This window comes from Salvelinus sp. IW2-2015, linkage group LG14 (genome assembly GCF_002910315.2).
Source record: "Salvelinus sp. IW2-2015 linkage group LG14, ASM291031v2, whole genome shotgun sequence".
In the NCBI taxonomy this organism is placed as follows: Eukaryota; Metazoa; Chordata; class Actinopteri; order Salmoniformes; family Salmonidae; genus Salvelinus; species Salvelinus sp. IW2-2015.
In genome coordinates, this window is record NC_036854.1 from 20,477,236 (window position 1) to 20,496,252 (window position 19,017).

Here is a 19,017-nt window from a genome sequence, read left to right on the forward strand (position 1 = left end):
AGGCAAGGCTACAGTAATAATGAGAGAGTAGTTTAATTGAGAGAGTAGCGTCATGAGGGCACCTGCCATTTAGAAAATATAGGCTAATCCCTGTGCGCAGTGTGTTCGAACCTGGCTTCTAATATTGTGCACCCTTGCAGCAGTGCACACTCGTAAATTAACCCTTTGTCATATTAGCGATATGAGTTCTATACTGTAGGCCTACAGGAATACTCCCCTTTAAGAACGCACGACCGTGAGCGTGGTAGACGTGGGCGTGTGTCGGTTTGTTAATAAAGCGTCACCTGACCCTGGCCTAACACTAACTGCACTGAGGGAAGAGAGGATAGAAAGGCAGACAGATAGACACTCTAAATAAATAAACGAACGAGTGAATTAAATACACAATTATTTCCAACATCTCCATCTTCATATAGTAGCCTATTCCGCGTTCTTGGATTGGTGCGCCGGTCAGTGTTTGCTAATGCCACAGGGGGAAGAGGCGCATCTGCTGTAGACAAAGAGAGAAGGGCAACGCGCCTATCAGACATTCCTGATCAGAAAAAAAGATCCGGTAGGAATATTTTAACCCACGAGCCGACAAGGACACTGTGCGTCATTACTACAAAAAGCTCTACATCCTACCCGTGCATTTACCTCCTCCGGTTTACCGTTTTGCGTGCGTTGTGGGGAGTGGAAACACTTGACCGTCAATCCGATGTTCCTGCAAAAAGGATAAGGGAATATTCTGTGGATTTTTGATGAAGTTTGGACATTTGGCCAAATCCATTCATTCCGAGGACAAGAAGCGCTGCGCGGTTGCAACGTTTTCGATCTCCTGATTGTTTCTTTGTTAGGCCTATTGCTTTATTGCTGTGGTGCGAGGAAATATATTATATTGCCCACGTAGTGTTACGTAAGAGTGGCGTTATCCAAGGTGCTGAACTGGACGTTATAACGGGACACAAGGCAAGGGAAGAGAGCAATCTTGCGTAAGTCTAACCATGTCAGAACACACATATAAACGTGACCTAATGATTTAATTTCTAATTGTGTCTTTATTTATTTACTTGAGCTAATTTTGAAAATGTGTTACCCATCCAGAAGGTCACAGGCCTATCCGTGAGGGATTTGGAGAGGACCGCACTGCACTGGCATCGTTGATACCCGTATTCCTGTAGGAAGACCGCCTTTTCATATTTTTTTTTCTCATTAGTGAAATAAGTTCTTGAGGTGGTCGACTACACGGGGAGAAAATGTCGGGGCAGACGCTCACGGATCGTATTGCCGCTGCGCAGTACCAGTTAACGGGATCAGAGGTATCTCGCGCCGTCTGCAAAGCCACCACTCATGAGGTGATGGCGCCCAAGAAAAAGCACCTGGAATGTAAGAGCACTCCCATCCCCACCCTTTTGCGCATATATTGATATTCTGTTCTTTAGGCCTACTCTCCAACTTGATCGGGATAGACAATTGTTTATTCAGAACTCACAGAAACACACACACACACACACACACACACACACACACACACACACACACACACACACACACACACACACACACATACAGGCAATATCAAGTGTAGAACACATGTCACTGTAAACTGCATAATTTGTATTAGATATCTATGGACAATTTGTTTGACATTCATTAGAATGTCACTTTAGATGTTAGGCAAGTCTTCAACCAATGCATTACATTTCTTTGTTCCTGCCCAGCATGTGGGCAGAGTGGTAACATTAATTGATGTTTCCATGGAGATGACCCCAATGGTGACCCCTAGTCATCTTACATGTGCAGCCCATAGTGATTGGAGAGAGAGGTGGTCATAATTCAAGACAGGCTGACACACAGAGGCCGATAGTTATAATACACAATGCTCTTGTTCACTTGCCCTTGCACACTACCCCTCCCAAACTTCCCTTAACAGATCCATATGCCAGGAGCGCATGTCTTCAAGTCTTCACGGGCTGCAGTGTCTGCTAGTTTTGTTATTGATTAGCTAAAGAGCTCCCTTACTTGGTTTCACAGGTATAGCCTACACACTATGCCGTACATCAACTGACAATGCATGGGCAACAACTAGAAAACAGATATATGTAGCCCGACTATAGGTAGATAGGCCTTTACATCCAAGTTGGCTTATTAACCAGTAGCCAATTTTTCCTGCATCACCACAGAATTGCAACTTCATACCAAACAGCTCTGTTTCTATAAAGACACAGGGTCTGCCTCATGACAAGACATTATTAATCACTGTCATTCGGCCTTGCAGCCTGAGTCAGACTAAACCAGTCATCCTCCGTTGCGTGGATGGGTGGTGTTCCACCTGCCTATGTGTGTGTGGTCAGGTGGCTGGCCTAGTCTTAGGCTAGGTCTAGCAGGACTCGTGCCTTGTACTGTATGATCCCGCTCTCCACTGAATAATGTATTAATCAGCCAATGTCTGGCCTGCATTATTTACACAGCCAAAGGTGGCAATGCTAATGGTAGAGTAGACAGGAGACTGCTAGGGATTAGTTTAGCATAGCAGACAGAGAGAGACGATTCACAGAATGGCTGTCAAGGAGAAGACCTGAGCTCTTTAGCCAACAAAATATATTTTAATGTTTGCTGTACAGTTATAGGATCTTCATTTGATCACCCTGTTGCAGGAGAACTTTCCTGCAATGTATTTCCTGATTTGTACTTGTTTTGAAGATTGCTCATTAAGAAATGCTAGCGGCGGCCATGACTGATGCCAAAAACGAGAGTTGTCTTGGGAAGTGTGGTTTGATGTGGGTGTGTTATGTTCACATATCGTACCTTGGCACCGTAGCAACAACATGGCCACTTCCTCAAAATAGTCACTTCCTTAAAATAGTCACAATTAATCTAAGATAAATGAAGAAATCTTTAATTAATTTAGACGTTTTTGCAGAGGAAGTCTTAGTCATACAATTGTACATAGCTAAGCTGTTTGGTGCAGTATTTCTCAAGTAAAATTAGCATGAGGCCTCCCGAGTGGCACAGCAGTCAAAGGCACTGCATCGCAGTGCTAGAGGCATTACTACAGACCCGAGTTCGATCCCAGGCTGTGTTGCAGCCGGCCACGACTGCGAGACCCATGAGGCGGCACACAATTGGCCCAGCGTTGTCTGGGTTAGGGGAGGGTTTGGCTGGCCGGGATGTCCTTGTCCCATCGTGCTCTAGAGTCTCCTGTGGCGGGCCGGGCGCATGCACGCTGACTTCCGTCACCAGTTGTACAGTGTTTCCTCCGACAGATTGGTGCGGCTGGCTTCCGGGTTAAGCGGGCAGTGTGTCAAGAAGCAGTGCGACTTAGCAGGGTCGTCTTTTGGAGAACGCATGGCTCTCGACCTTCGCCTCTCTGAGTCCGTACGGGAGTTGCAGCGATGGGAAAAAACTGTAACTAACAATTGCATATCTAGAAAAAGGGGTAAAAAGTACAACAAAAAATAACAAAATAAAATGTGCATGAAAAACTAGTCAGTGCACTGAAAACAGTCTATCGAGTTAGGAAAGTCTGGCTTCGCGCTCAGGACTAWTTTCTGAGAACAATAACATGTCGACAACTTCATCATCTGCAAGCTGTCAAACTATCGTAAATAAAGCGCAAGCTACACACTGTTTATCAGTGTTTATCAGTGTGTAGCCGACAAAATAATTTGCTTGCTAGCTAAGTTCCAACGCTGTGTTTGTCAATTAAGCTATCAAGCAGTAGCTAGCAGGCACAATGAGCAGCCAGGCCACAATCAGCTTATTAAGTCACTGGCGAGTGGCGACTAGTGGCTTTGGTGCCGCTTAGTTTTTTTCACAACTTTATCACTATCTATTACCAGAGTGTGTGTCTGTCTGTGTTTCATAGGGCCTCATGTTACAAAACAGGTCATGGGGACACATGACGCTTGCAAAAGGGTTTTGGAATATTGACAAGTTGCAGTTTGGATACAAGTGTTGTCTGATCATCTCAATTGATTCACACAACGGGTCGCCAAACGAACTATGGGAATTGGTTCCCCTTCACGCGATGTGATTAAGATGCTTAATATCAAAGATGTTTACAGTCACGCCACACCCTTACTGTACCCATGTGACATGTCACYATAAAAGGCGATGTGGTGTGACATACTGTCTTTTCTTCACGATCACGTTTGTGTTTTACAATGCAAGATTGCTATTAATCCCCTTTGGATTACTTTCTTACAATTCTTCTATGACTTGAGGTGCCCGAGTAGTTATTTTATCTAATCTACTCCCTCTCTCTCTCATTATTGTGCCTGCCCATACTAGCTAACTTTTATTACTTTTTTGTAGGGCATTTCTATCCTTATGTGTTAGCTTCGGGTCTATCCCGTTACCTCAGAAGTTAACTTGTAGCTAGCTAGCTAAGTTAGCCACACATAGCTACCTGTTGTTGGTGCTTGTTTTAATATTTTATTACATTTTTACCCCTTTTTCTCCCCAATTTCGTGGTATCCAATTGGTAGTTAGTCATGTCTCATCACTGCAACTCCCGTATTGACTCGGGAGAGGCAAAGGTCGAGAGCCGTGCGTCCTTTGAAACACAACCCAACCAAGCCACACTGCTTCTTGACACAATGCCTACTTAACCCGGAACCAGCCACACCAATGTGTCGGAGGAAACACTGTACACCTGGYGACTGAAGTCAGCTTGCACTGCGCCCGGCCTGCCACAGGAGTTGCTAGCGCGCGAGGGGACAACGACATCCCTGCCGGCCAAAACCTCCCCTAAMCCAGATGACGCTGGGCCAATTGTGTGCCGCCCCATGGGTCTCCCGGTCGCGGCCGGCTGAGACAGAGCCTGAACTCGAACCCAGAATCTCTAGTTGCACACTTTAGACCACTGTGCCACTCGGGAGGCTGTTGGTGCTTGTTGACCCATGGTGTTGTGCCAGTCCCTGCTTGACACCAGCCCATTGATCCAACATTACCACTCCCTCACTTGGAGTTTTGCTGTGATCACGGAGCTCAGCGGTGTTGTAGGCTACCGGTCCTTGCTTGACCAAGTCCACCAACACCGAGACTGACAGTCCGTGCTTGACTCTGCCAGTCAGATTTTTTGTATGTTTTTTAAATATTTTTTTATTTAACCCTTATTTAACTAGGCACGTCAGTTAAGAAGAAATTCTTATTTGCAATGACAGCCTACACCGGCCAAACCCGGACGATGCTGGGCCAATTGTGCGCCACCCTATGGGACTCCCAATCACGGCCAGTTGTGTTACAGCCTGGAATCGAACCAGGGTGTCTGTAGTGACGCCTCTAGCACTGAGATGCAGTGCATTAGACCGCTATGCCACTTGGGAGCTCAACCCTAACCCTAACCCAGATAGCTTCATATAGGCGGGAGTTTCGAGCCGGACCTTAATATATATTTAGGTTGGCGTCTCGAACCCGAAACACAATGGGTTGGAGCCAACGGTAAGCATCCAAGACCGATGCCGAGGTAATCAAAGCATACACTGAGACACACTGAAACAAAAAGCTTGTTTTTGTTACCTTTTTCTTGGTACACACTTCTCTTATGTTAAAATCCGTTCTTTGCACACTGATTCAGTGCTGTAAACATGATGTCATTCCACCCATGTCAACARTGTGAAAAACAACTCCCAGCTTCAAATGAGCACACACTTTGCGTTCTTTGCTTGGGATCTGAACATGCTGCACAGGGTAGCAGCTCTTGCACTTACTGTTAGAATTTCAAACCAAGAGCTTTGAAATCTCGACTAGTGTGCTTTGGGGGCGGAGCCAGATCAATGATCAATGATCATTCCAAACGCTCCAGGTATAATAATGGGTCTCACCCTCCTCGTTTTCCACTGCCCAATAAACGTCATCGCTCATCCTCGCCTGGGCACAAATCTCGATGCACGGAGATGCGCAAKGAGATTAAGTCACTGGACAGTTGTATGGCAACCATTGAGTCTGCCCTCAAGCACATCCTGACCAGGCTTCTCCCGGTGGTACCAAATCCAAACCCTACCTCTGAACGGAGCGTGGTTGCTGAATCGGATGACACTGGCGTACTGTCCTGCCAATCAATCAATCAAATGTATTTATAAAGCCCTTTTTACATCGGCCGATGTCACAAAGTGCTATACAGTAACCCAGCCTAAATCCCCAAACAGCAAGCAATGCAGATGTAGAAGCACAGTGGCTAGGAAAAACTCCCTAGAAAGGCAGAAACCTAGGAAGAAACCTAGAGAGGAACCAGGCTCTGAGGGGTGGTCAGTCCTCTTCTGGCTGTGCCGGGTTGAGATTATAATAGTAAATGGCCAAGATGTTCAAACGGGGGGGGTCAAATAGTAATAATAATCACAGTGGTTGTAGAGGGTGCAACTGGCTCTAGGCTCCTGTGCAAGGGCCCCAACTGGGATGCCAAGAAACCAGGCTCAGACTCATGCTGCACCTGCCGTGTCCTCKCTGCACCACAGCATGCAGAGCCTCACTCCTGATGAGACTCTCTAGCGCAACACAGTTTCCTTGAGCACCACCTTTCCAGCTGGAAAAGGTCAACAGCCAACAAATGGGTGTTACGTACTCTAGCACAAGGCTACGCAGTACAATTTTGTACACGCTTGAGAGTTGTCTTGAAAACAACAGATTGAAACCCTTCTCAAAACAAAATGATGCTCAGAAAACTCCCCGCTCCTGGAAAAGCATGCAATCGATGAGGTAGCTTAACAAAACTGCGGGTTCTACTCTATCTATTTTTTTTATTTTTATTATTTTTATTTTTTTACCGTTATTTTACCAGGTAAGTTGACTGAGAACACGTTCTCATTTGCAGCAACGACCTGGGGAATAGTTACAGGGGAGAGGAGGGGGATGAATGAGCCAATTGTAAACTGGGGATTATTAGGTGACCGTGATGGTTGAGGGCCAGATTGGGAATTTAGCCAGGACACCGGGGTTAACACCCCTACTCTTACGATAAGTGCCATGGGATCTTTAATGACCTCAGAGAGTCAGGACACCCGTTTAACGTCCCATCCGAAAGATGTTTTGTGCCAAGGGCGGAGATCTTCATCCGATCCTGGACCTAAGGTGCCTGAATCACCATCTTTCACCACTTCCCTTCAAAATTCTGACAATCAAAACCATCCTTCATTCAGTATAACCAGGCGATTGGTTAATTTCTGTCATTTTGACTTTCCTCCAGGAGCTTATGGCCAGGGAAGTCCCCATCTACATTGAACGTTTATGGCAGCCATCTCTATGACCAGCTTGTGGTGCGTCACCAGTGCACACCCGCAAGTATCGCAATTCATGAAAGGTGCCCGCAGGCTACGGCATCCCAAGGCTCCTTCAGTACCATCATGGGAGTTAGATCTTGTCCTACAATCACTTATGAGCCCAGCATTTGAGCCCCTTCTTCACTTGAGCTATGTGAGCTCTCATTTAAGACTGCCTTTATATTGGCTGTTATTTCAGCCACCCTACCCACCCTTCATGCTTCAATTTATCAGAAAAAGGATCTAAGGCAGTGCTTTGCCAAATCCAGCATTCTTACCTAAGGTACCTTCATCATCACATGCTAGCCATCCCTTAATCATTCACCCGCCTCCCCACTCCTCACAGAAGAGTCGTTAGATAGCAGATAGCAGATGTTCTGAAAGAGCTGCAAAACCTGGACCCATACAAATCAGCTGGGCTTGACAATCTGGACCCCCTATTTCTGAAACTGTCCGCCGCCATTGTCGCACCCCCTATTACCAGCCTGTTCAACCTCTCCTTCRTATCATCTGAGATCCCCAAGGATTGGAAAGCTGCCGCGGTCATCCCCCTCTTCAAAGGGGGAGACACCCTGGACCCAAACTGTTTACAGGCAGGGCAGGATGGATATAAGGTCTATCTAAGGTCTTCGAAAGCCAAGTCAACAAACAGATCACTGACCATCTCGAATCCCACCGTACCTTCTCCGCTGTGCAATCCGGTTTCCGAGCCGGTCACGGGTGCACCTCAGCCACGCTCAAGGTACTAAACGATATCATAACCGCAATCGATAAAAGACAGTACTGTGCAGCCATCTTCATCGACCTGGCCAAGGCTTTCGACTCTGTCAATCACCATATTCTTATCGGCAGACTCAGTAGCCTCGGTTTTTCTAATGACTGCCTTACCTGGTTCACCAACTACTTTGCAGACAGAGTTCAGTGTGTCAAATCGGAGGGCATGTTGTCCGGTCCTCTGGCAGTCTCTATGGGGGTACCACAGGGTTCAATTCTCGGGCCGACTCTTTTCTCTGTATATATCAATGATGTTGCTTTGCTGCGGGCGATTCCCTGATCCACCTCTACGCAGACGACACCATTCTGTATACTTCTGGCCCTTCCTTGGACACTGTGCTATCTAACCTCCAAACGAGCTTCAATGCCATACAACACTCCTTCCGTGGCCTCCAACTGCTCTTAAACGCTAGTAAACCAATACATGCTTTTCAACCGTTCGCTGCCTGCACCCGCACGCCCGACTAGCATCACCACCCTGGACGGTTCGACCTAGAATATGTGGACATCTATAAGTACCTAGGTGTCTGGCTAGACTGCAAACTCTCCTTCCAGATTCATATCAAACATCTCCAATCCAAAATCAAATCGAGAGTCGGCTTTCTATTTTCCAACAAAGCCTCCTTCACTCACGCCGCGAAACTTACCCTAGTAAAACTGACTATCCTACCGATCCTCGACTTCGGCGATGTCATCTACAAAATAGCTTCCAATACTCTACTCAGCAAACTGGATGCAGTTTATCACAGTGCCATCCGTTTTGTCACCAAAGCCCATATACTACCCACCACTGCGACCTGTATGCCTAGTCGGCTGGCCCTCGCTACATGTTCGTCGTCAGACCCACTGGCTCCAGGTCATCTACAGGCTATGCTAGGTAAAGTGCCGCCTTATCTCAGTTTTACTGGTCACGATGGCTACACCCACCCGTAGCACACGCTCCAGCAGGTGTATCTCACTGATCATCCCTAAAGCCAAAACCTAATTTGGCCGCCTTTCTTTCCAGTTCTCTGCTGCCTGCGACTGGAACGAATTGCAAAAATCTCTGAAGTTGGAGACTTTTATCTCCCTCAACAACTTTAAACATCTGCTATCTGAGCACTAACCGATCGCTGCAGCTGTACATAGTCCATCGGTATATAGCCCACCCAATTTACCTACCTCACCCCCATACTGCTTTTATTTATTTACTTTTCTGCTCTTTTGCACACCAGTATCTCTACTTGCACATGATCATCTGATGATTTATCACTCCAGTGTTAATCTGCTAAACTGTAATTATTCGATTTATTGCTACCTCCTCATGCCTTTTGCACACATTGTATATAGATTCTCTTTTTTTCTACCATGTTATTGCTTGTTTATTGTTTACTCCATGTGTAACTCTGTGTTGTTGTCTGTTCACACTGCTATGCTTTATCTTGGCCAGGTCGCAGTTGCAAATGAGAACTTGTTCTCAACTAGCCTACCTGGTTAAATAAAGGTGAAATAAAAAATAGTTGCATACATTTTTCCTCGTTAGGGCATTGAGTGCCTATCTTGCTGCAACAAGAACTGTTCGTCAATCAGACAGCTTTTTGTGTGCTATGGGGAGAACACCAAAGGGTGAGCTGTCTCGAAACAGAAACTGACACATTAGATTACCAATACAGTGTCAAAATCTTCAAGCTGCAGTATGTAGACCAACTCCAGACGGCATGGTAGCACACTTCACCAGGGGTATGGCACTTCATGGACCCTGTCCAGAGGGGCCTCCCTGGACTCTATCTGTGCTGCTGCAAGTTGGGCAACACACATGAGGTCCTACAGCCTCAATTTTATGTCCACACCATCAGTGGGGTCTGTGGTTCTGGACTCGGCAGGCTCTCTCAACCCAGATAAGTGAGTGTGCCATGAACCTTGTACATACTTACTTACTTATCAATTATGGATGTTCTATACATATCAGGTATGAAGGTAATTCCCAGATGCAGACCACGTTGAATAAACAATAGTTTAATATTCCAATGGGCAGGCAATAGACAGGTCAAGGCAGGCAGGGGTCAGAAAACCAGAGGTGGCAGGCTCAGCGTGACAAAGGGCTGTGAGACATGGGTTTGACTCTGGACACATGAAAGGTGGGATGTATACGAAGGGCACGGGGCAACAAAAGACAAACAGYAGAGGGGCTAATGATCTTAGAGATGGGGAACGGCCGATAAACTGGGGGGATTCCACCCGGAGGGCCAGATCCCTGGTGGATAGCCATACCTTCTGCCCGAGACGATACCGGGGAGCCGGGATTTGATGGCGATCCGCTTGTCGTCGATACCTGTAGGTGGTCTTGAGGAGGGCCGACCGGGCTCTCCTCCAGGTACGACGACAGCGGCGGACAAACATCTGGTCAGAAGGTATGCCGACCTCCTCATCCTGCTCGGGGTAAAGCGGGGGCTGATACCTCAGGGAACACTCAAATGGTGATAGGCCCATAGCAGAGCAGGGAAGGGTGTTGCGGGCGTATTCCACCCACACCAGCTGCTGGCTCCAGGTGGTGGGGTTGGCGGAGACCAGGCAGCGCAGGGTGGTCTCGAGGTCCTGGTTGGCTCGCTCCGACTGGCCGTTAGACTGGGGGTGGAACCCGGAGGACAGGCTGGCCGATGACCCAATGAGGGTGCAGAACACCATCCAGAACCGGGACGAGAACTGAGGGCCATGGTCGGAGACCATGTCCACGTGCAGTCCATGGATCAGGAAAACGTGTTGCACCATGAGCTGGGCCGTCTCCTTAGCAGAAGGTAACTTGGGGAAAGGAATGAAGTGGGCGGCCTTGGAAAAGTGATCCACAACGGTCAGAATGGCGGTGTTGCCATCAGACTGGGGGAGACCCGTGACAAAGTCCAGGAAGATGTGAGACCAGGKGCGATGAGGGATGGGCAGAGGTTGGAGGAGGCCAGCCAGAGCTTGTCGAGAGGTCTTGATCCGTGCACAGACCATGCAGGTGGCGACAAAGGCGGCGACGTCCGGATCCATGGTAGGCCACCAAAAGCATTGTCGTACAAAGGCCACGGTCCGCTGGGAGCCCGGGTGGCAGGCAAGCCTGGAGGAATGGGCCCACTCCAGGACCACAGAGCGGACTGCGTCAATCACGAACATCCGGTTATCTGGGCCCGCCCAGGGTTTGGCTGGGACCATTGCGCCTGCCGGGCCGGTTTCCCAATACCCCAACTGAGTGCCGTCACCAGGCACAAGGTGGGAAGGATGGTCTCAGGCTCCAGGGTGGCAGCTGTAGGGTTATAACGGCGAGACAGGGCATCCGGCTTGACATTCTTGTACGGTAGGAGAGGGAAAAGTTGAACTGGGTAAACAGCAGGGCCCATCTTGCATGCCTGGAGTTGAGGCACTTGGCGGTGTGGAGATAGTCCAGGTTTTTGTGGTTGGTCCACACAATGAACTGATACTCCGACCCTTCGAGCCAGTGCCTCCATTCCTCCAATGCCATCTTCACCGCAAAAAGCTCCCGATTCCCCACATCGTATTTCCTCTCCGTGGGGGTGAGGAAGTGGGAGAAGAAGGTGCAGGGATGCATCTTAAGGTCCAGGGATGAACGTTGAGACAGAACAGCCCCCACTCCGACATACGAAGCATCGGCCTCCACCACGAACTGAARGGAAGGATCTGGATGAACCAGGATCGGAGCCGTGGTGAAGCGATGTGTAAGGTCCCGGAACGCCTGGTCTGCGCCCGTGGACCACGTGAACGGAACCTTGGTAGAGGTGAGGGCAGACGGGGGGTGGCCAAGGTGCTGTAAACCCGGATAAAGCGATGATAAAAGTTTGCAAACCCCAGGAAGCGTTGCAGCTGTACCCTGGACATAGGCTRAGGCCAATCCACCACAGTTTTCACYTTCTTGGGATCCATCTTGATGCTCCCAGCAGAGAGGATGTAGTCCAGAAAGGGAATGGTGGAGTGATGGAACTCGCACTTCTCTGCCTTAACGAACAACTGGTTCTCCAGAAGGCGCTGGAGAACCTGCCGAACATGGAGCACGAGTTCTTGGGGGGAGCGGCAGAAGACGAGGATGTCCTCAATGTAGACAAAAACGAACCGGTTCAGCATGTCGTGGAGAACGTCATTCACCAGAGCCTGGAACACACCATACATTTATTAAACATAAGAATGAGGGTGAGTTTTTGTCACAACCCTGCTCGTGGGAAGTGACAAAGAGCTCTTATAGGACCAGGGCACAAATAATAATATAATAATAATCAATAATGTTGCTCTTTATTTAACCAACTTACATATAAAACCTTATTTTTTTTCATCAAATTGTGAATAACTCACCACAGGTTAATGAGAAGGGTGTGCTTGAAAGGATGCACATACCTCTGCAATGTTGGGTTGTATTGGAGAGAGTCTCAGTCTTAAATAATTTTCCACACACAGTCTGTGCCTGTATTTAGTTTTCATTCTAGTGAGGGCCAAGAATCCACTCTCACATAGCCTCAATTTTGTCCCGCACATTGAATATAGTTGCGGAGAGTCCCTGTAATCCTAGATTCAGATYATTCAGGCGAGAAAAAACATCACCCAGATAGGCCAGTCTTGTGAGAGACAAGTGAAAATTATGGTCAGTAGGGAAGACTTTAAGCTCATCACTCAATTCATAAAAAATATGTCAATACTTTTCCCCTTGATAACCAGCGCGCTTCTGTATGTTGTAAAAGCGTTACATGGTCGCTGCCCATATCATTGCATAGTGCCGAAAATACACGAGAGTTCAGGGGCCTTACTAAACGTCTTTCAAGCTGTCAGGCATTCCCTTGGCAGCAAGAGCCTCTCGGTGGATGCTGCAGTGTACCCAAGTGGCGTCGGGAGTAAGGAGCAGCTGCTTGCACGCGCATTACCACTCCACTATGTCTCCCTGTCATGGCTTTACCGCAATCATTACAGATACCAACACATCTTGACCACCAAAGTCCATTTGATGTCACAAAGCTGTTCAGTACTTATATCCTCTCCTGTTATATCCTCTCAGTACTTATATCCTCTCCTGTTGTCCTGGTTTCCAGTGGTTTGCAGAAGAGGATGTCTTCCTTAATTTACCACCCATAAACGTAACGGACATATACCAGGAGCTGTGCCAGGCCCACCACATCTGTTGACTCATCCAGCTGTAACGCATAGAATTCACTGGCATGTATGTGAAGCAGGCAATGTCTGTATAGTTTTTTTGGCCTTTCCCCAAAGCATTAAGTTGAAGAATTAAGTCCTCCACAATAGCRTGGGGCTTGCCTGTGCTAGCCACTCGGTAGCTCACCATATAAGACGCTTCTAGCTCCTTCTTATTAATGGTATCTGTTGCTTTTATACATGTCTTACTACTTGAAAGTTGTCTTAATTCTTGCTCAAAATACTCCTGTGGCTTATTTTTCAAATTGGCATGTTTTGTTTATAAGTGAAGGTTTCATCAAGTTGTGAGTTAAAGTACTTTTGCACATATAACACACTGTGCGTGAGGATTTACTTATTTATTTAACTAGGTGGGTCATTTAAGAACAAATTCTTACTTACAATGACCACCTACCAGGGAACAGTGGGTTAACTGCCTTGTTCAGAGGCAGAACAACAGATTTTTACCTTGTCAAAACGGGTATTTGATCCAGCAACCTTTCGGTTACTGGCCCAATGATCAAACCACTAGACTACCTGCCGCCCGGAGGTAAGGAACTACTCCCAATATAAGTGCATCCCAAATCAATGTAGTTCTCATCATATTTGCGCCTCTTCGATGGTCCAACATCCCTGTCTGTTGTTCAGTGCTTTCCTGGGTAAGGGGGCAGTAGCTCTTTGGCTGCATCAGATTCATTACTGTCAGTGTCCATGCTAGCTGGGCTAACAACAAATTTTGAATTACTGATGCTAGCATTGGATGTGCTCGTGGAAGCAGAACAACTTGTGTCTTCGACAGTTGCAGGTGTAGTACTGCTGGTAGTAGCAGTACTACCAGTAGAGCTGATATGTGTCTCTATGGACGCAACCATTTATCAATTKTTGAGCAAATGGAATGAGCAGCAGCTACGTTTGTCTACATATGGACCGTTAGTGGAATTCCCGCGAGAGAGTAACAGTTAATGTGATTGGATGGTAATTATTTGACTAGACTACCTGTATGACATTGTGTTGTTACTTAGCTGAACACTAGATGGTTTAATTTCATTTTGGGCAGTGAAACAAGGCTACTGAGGTGTGAAAAGAAACTCACCCAAAAGTATAGCCCCGTTGGAAAATATAAATGGACTGTTTGAAAATGTGAAGGAGAAAAAAAAGTAGGATTTAAATCTTTTTACTTTTACTAATTTAAAATAAATGTGAATCACATTTTTATAGATGTAACCTTGGTTCTCTGAGTATAGTAACAGGTCGCTAAGCTTTCATGTTGTTCCTCCATGGAGTTCGAGTGAAGTAATAGACAGTGTGTCATGCCTTTTTATAAGTGACAGGTTATGTGGGTAAAGTAGGGGTGTGGCGTGACTGTAAACATCTTTGATATTAAGCATTTCAATCATATCGCGTGAAGGGGAAGCAGTTCCCGTAGGTCGTTTGGCAACCCGTTACTCTACTCAGAGAACCAAGGTTACATCCATAACCCAACGTGCTAGCACATGCGCAGATCAAATACACCGCTGGAACACCGATTGAAGGGGTTTATACGTCCTAGTAATTCAAAAGATTGCTCTGAAAACAAGGTGTTTTATTCTGCATATGCTTCCTTTGATTTTGACCTTACGCCAATTAGGATAAGCAGAGTAAGGTGTTTACATTACTATTGCATAATCTGCCTACTGACATAATCAGTTTAATATCAAATTATTACTGTGAATGTAAACATACTCAATATGTCCCATTCATTTTCATTGCACTCAAATAAATGTGCATGCCTATTGGCGTGAAAAAAGTAATGGTAAAGGCAGAGCTCACTCCTGCCTTTGGACGTCACACGTCATCTGCCCAAATCAAAGTTTTATTAGTCACATGCGCTGAATAGCTTACAGTGATATGGACACCAAGGAATTTGAAGCTCTCAACCTGCTCCACTACACCCCCGTCCTCTTTTTCCTGTAGTCCACAATCATCTCCTTTCTCTTGATCACGTTGAGGGAGAAGTAGTTATCCTGGCACCACACGGCCAGGTCTCGGATCTCCTCCCCATAGGCTGTCGTCGTTGTCGGTGATCAGGCCTACCACTGTTGTGTCATCGGCAAACTTAATGATGGTGTTGGAGTCGTCCCTGACCGTGCAGTCATGAGTGAACAGGGAGTACAGGAGGGGACTGAGCACGCACCCCTGAGGGGCCCCTGTGTTGAGGATCAGCGTGGCAGATGTGTTGTTACCTACCTGGGGACAGCCCATCAGGAAGTCCAGGACACAGTTGCAGAGGGAGGAGTTTAGTCCCAAGGTCGCTAGCTTATTGATGAGCTTTGAGTGCACTATGGTGTTGAACGCTGAGATGTACACAATCGCCCAACCTTAACACACACATTGTGTGTGTGGTTACAGTAGGCTAACATATGTCAATGGCTTTAGGAACAGCAGTAACATCAGGCAGGATTTAGGTTACCAACTGCCTAGCCAGTCGTAGCTCAATCTTGGGGGCAATGATCACGTTCCCGCACTGACTGACTGTGTGGAGGCTAATTGATTTAACATTACGTTAGCCAACATGCTACACTAGCAAAGTTATGAATGATATAGCTGTCGGCTATATATTAGAACTTACCGTTCTTTGTGCAGCTTCAAATGTCGAACAAAGTTGGAAGTTGTTGCGCCTCCATCTGTCATTTTCTTCCCACATGTTTTGCAAGTTGCATCCGTTTTTGTTGATGCAGCGTAGTCTTTATATCATCTTTCCAAGGGCTCCATCTGAATTCACCCGCCTACGTTCCCTCTCCCTGCCCATGCGCAACTTTTTGTCAGCGGCACATTGATTGGCTGCGTCGTCGATTTCAAACGGTAATCCCTTGAAATTCTAAGAGTTGATGGCTGCACACTTTTTTTAATAGCATCATTTTTATAATTTGGCTTGGGAGAGGATCAAGTCAGTATCGAGTCAAAAAGGCTCAAGTCCAAGTTAAGTCACCATCATTGGTGTTAAGTGAGTTGCAAGTCATTCATATTTGTGTGACTCGAGTCACACTCTGGGTGTTCCTTTTCGTCCAGGTGGGAAAGGGCATGTGGAGTGCACAGAGAGATTTGCATCATCTGTGGATCTGTTATGGCGTTATGCACAGTGGAGTGGTCCCTAGGTGTTCGGGAAGATAGTGTTGATGTGAACCATGCCAGCTTTCAAAGCAGCTCATCATCAAATCAATGCAAATCATATCAAGCAAGCAATCAGCCTGACCTGGATTGCACAAAAGTGCTGTTACAAAACTCACTCTAAACCCAAATAGCGAGCTAGGTGCACGGTATAGAAGCACGTGTTGGAAAACTCAGAGAAGAGAGAGAGAAAGGGAGGGAGAGAGAGAGAAGGAGAAGAGGAGAGAGAGAGAAGAGAGAGGACAGAGTAAAGAGAGAGAGAAGAGAGAGAGAGAGAGAGAGAAGAGAGAGAGAGAGAGAGAGAGAGAGGAGAGAGAGAGAGTAGGAGAGAGAGGAGCAGGAAGAGAGAGAGAGAGAGAGAGAAGAGAGAGAAAGAGAAGAGAGAGAGACGAGATCGTAGCAGACGAGAGAGAACAAGAGAGAGACGGAGAGAGAGAGAGAAGAGAGAGGAGAGAGGAGAGAGAGAGAGAGAGAGAACGAGAGAGAGAGAGAGAGAGAGAGAGAGGAGAGAGAGAGGAGAGAGAGAGAGAGCAGAGATGAGAGAAGAGGAGAAGAGAGAGAAGCAGAGAGGATGAGAAGAGAGGAGAGGAGAATGAGGAGAGAGAGAGAGAGATGAAGAGAGAGAGAGAGAGAAGAGCAAGACGAGACAGACACAGACAGACAGACAAAGACAGACAGACAGGACAGCAGACAGCGCAGACAGACAGACAGACAGACAGACAGACGGACCAGAGACAGACAGACAAGAGCAGGCAACAAGACAGACAGAAGACGACAGACAGACAGACAGACAGGATATAACCCCACCCACTTTGCCAAAGCAACAGCCCCCTCACTCACAGAGGGAATATCTTCATACTCAACTTACTCATCCTGAGACAAGCGCGGAGTATAGCCCAAAGCCTCCCCCTGACGGCACAACCCAAGGGGGGGGCGCAAACCGGAAAGGAAGATTCACGTCACGTGACTGCACTCCTCCTAGGGACGGSATGGAAGAGCACAAGTAAGCTTGTGACTCAGCCCCTGTAATAGGGTTTGAGGCAGAGAATCCCAGTGGAGAGAGGGGAACAGGCCAGGCAGAGACAGCAAGGGCGGTTCGCTGTGCCAGTGCCTTTCTGTTCACCTTCACACTCCTGGGACAGACTACACTCAATCATAGGACCTACTGAAGAGATGAGTCTTCAATAAAGACTTAAAGGTCGAGACCGAGTCTACGTCTCTTACATGGATAGGCAGACCATTCCATAAAAATTGAGCTCTATAGGAGAAAGCCCTGCCTCCAGATGTTCGCTTAGAAATTGTAGGGACAGTACGGAGGSCTGCGTCTTGGGACCGTAGCGTACGTGTAGGTATGTATGGCAGGACCAAATCAGAAAGATCGGTAGGAGCAAGCTCATGTAATGCTTTGTAGGTTAGCAGTAAAACCTTGAAATCAGCCCTTGCCTTAACAGGAATCCAGTGTAGAGAGGCTAGCACTGGAGTAATATGATCACATTTTTTGTTATAGTCAAGATTCTAGCAGCCGTGTTTAGCACTAACTGAAGTTGTTTTAGTGCTTTATCCGGGTAGCCGGAAAGTAGAGCATTGCAGTAGTCTAACCTAGAAGTGACAAAAGCATGGATAAATATTTCTGCCTCATTTTTGGACAGGATGTTTCTGATTTTTGCAATGTTATGTAGATGGAAAAAAGCTGTCCTTGAAACAGTCTTGATATGTTCGTCAAAAGCGAGATCAGGGTCTAGAGTAACGCAGAGGTCCTTCACAGTTTTTTTGTGTGACAACTGTACAACCACCAAGATTAGTTGTCAGATTCAACAGACGATCACTTTGTTTCTTGGGACCTAGAGCTAGCATCTCTGTTTTGTCCGAGTTTAAAAATAGAACATTTGCCGCAATCCACTTCCTTATGTCTGACACACAGGCTTCCAGGGAGGGCAATTTTTGGGCTTCACCATGTTTCATTGAAATGTACAGCTGTGTGTCATCCACATAGCAGTGAAAGTTAACATTATGTTTTCGAATGACATCCCCAAGAGGTAAAATATATAGTGAAAACAATAGTGATCTTAAAACGGAGCCTTGAGGAACACCGAAATTTACAGTTGATTTGTCAGAAGACAAACCATCCACAGATACAAACTGATATCTTTCCGACAGATAAGATCTAAACCAGACCAGAACTTGTCTGTGTAGACCAATTTCGGTTTCCAATCTCTCCAAAAGAATGTGGTGATCAATGGTATCAAAAGCAGCACTAAGGTCTAGGAGCACAAGGACAGATGCAGAGCCTTGGTCTGACACCATTAAAAGGTAATTTACCACCTTCAGTCTCAGTGCTGTGATGGGGTCTAAAACCAGACTGAAGCATTTTGTTTACATTGTTTGTCTTCAGGAAGGCAGTGAGTTGCTGCGCAACAGCTTTTTCAAAATGTTTTGAGTAGAATGGGAGATTCGATATAGGCCAATAGTTTTTTATATTTTCTGGGTCAAGGTTAGGCTTTTTCAAGAGAGGCTTTATTACTGCCACTTTTAGTGAGTTTGGTTCACATCTGTGATAGTGAGACGTGTATTATGTTCAACATAGGAGGGCCAAGCACAGGAAGCAGCTCTTTCAGTAGTTTAGTAAGAATAGGATCCAGTATGCAGCTTGAAGGTTTAGAGGCCATCATTATTTTCATTAATGTGCCAAGAGATATAGTATTAAAAAACT

The 19,017-nt window shown here is 46.6% G+C and overlaps 1 protein-coding gene across 2 annotated transcripts in view; it reads left to right on the plus strand.

Moving 5' to 3' along the window:
* The first annotated feature begins 265 nt into the window (after positions 1-265).
* LOC111972660 (clathrin coat assembly protein AP180) overlaps positions 266-19,017 on the plus strand; it is a 36,381-nt gene continuing 17,629 nt past the window's right edge. Inside the window, exons 1-2 of one of the 2 annotated variants that reach the window (XM_070446579.1) lie at positions 266-971; positions 1,084-1,365. In XM_070446579.1, the coding sequence (XP_070302680.1) occupies positions 1,236-1,365 (130 nt within the window). In that variant the 5' untranslated portion in view covers positions 266-971; positions 1,084-1,235. The remainder of the gene's footprint in view (positions 972-1,083; positions 1,366-19,017) is intronic. The other variant, XM_070446580.1, reaches the window with a different exon arrangement.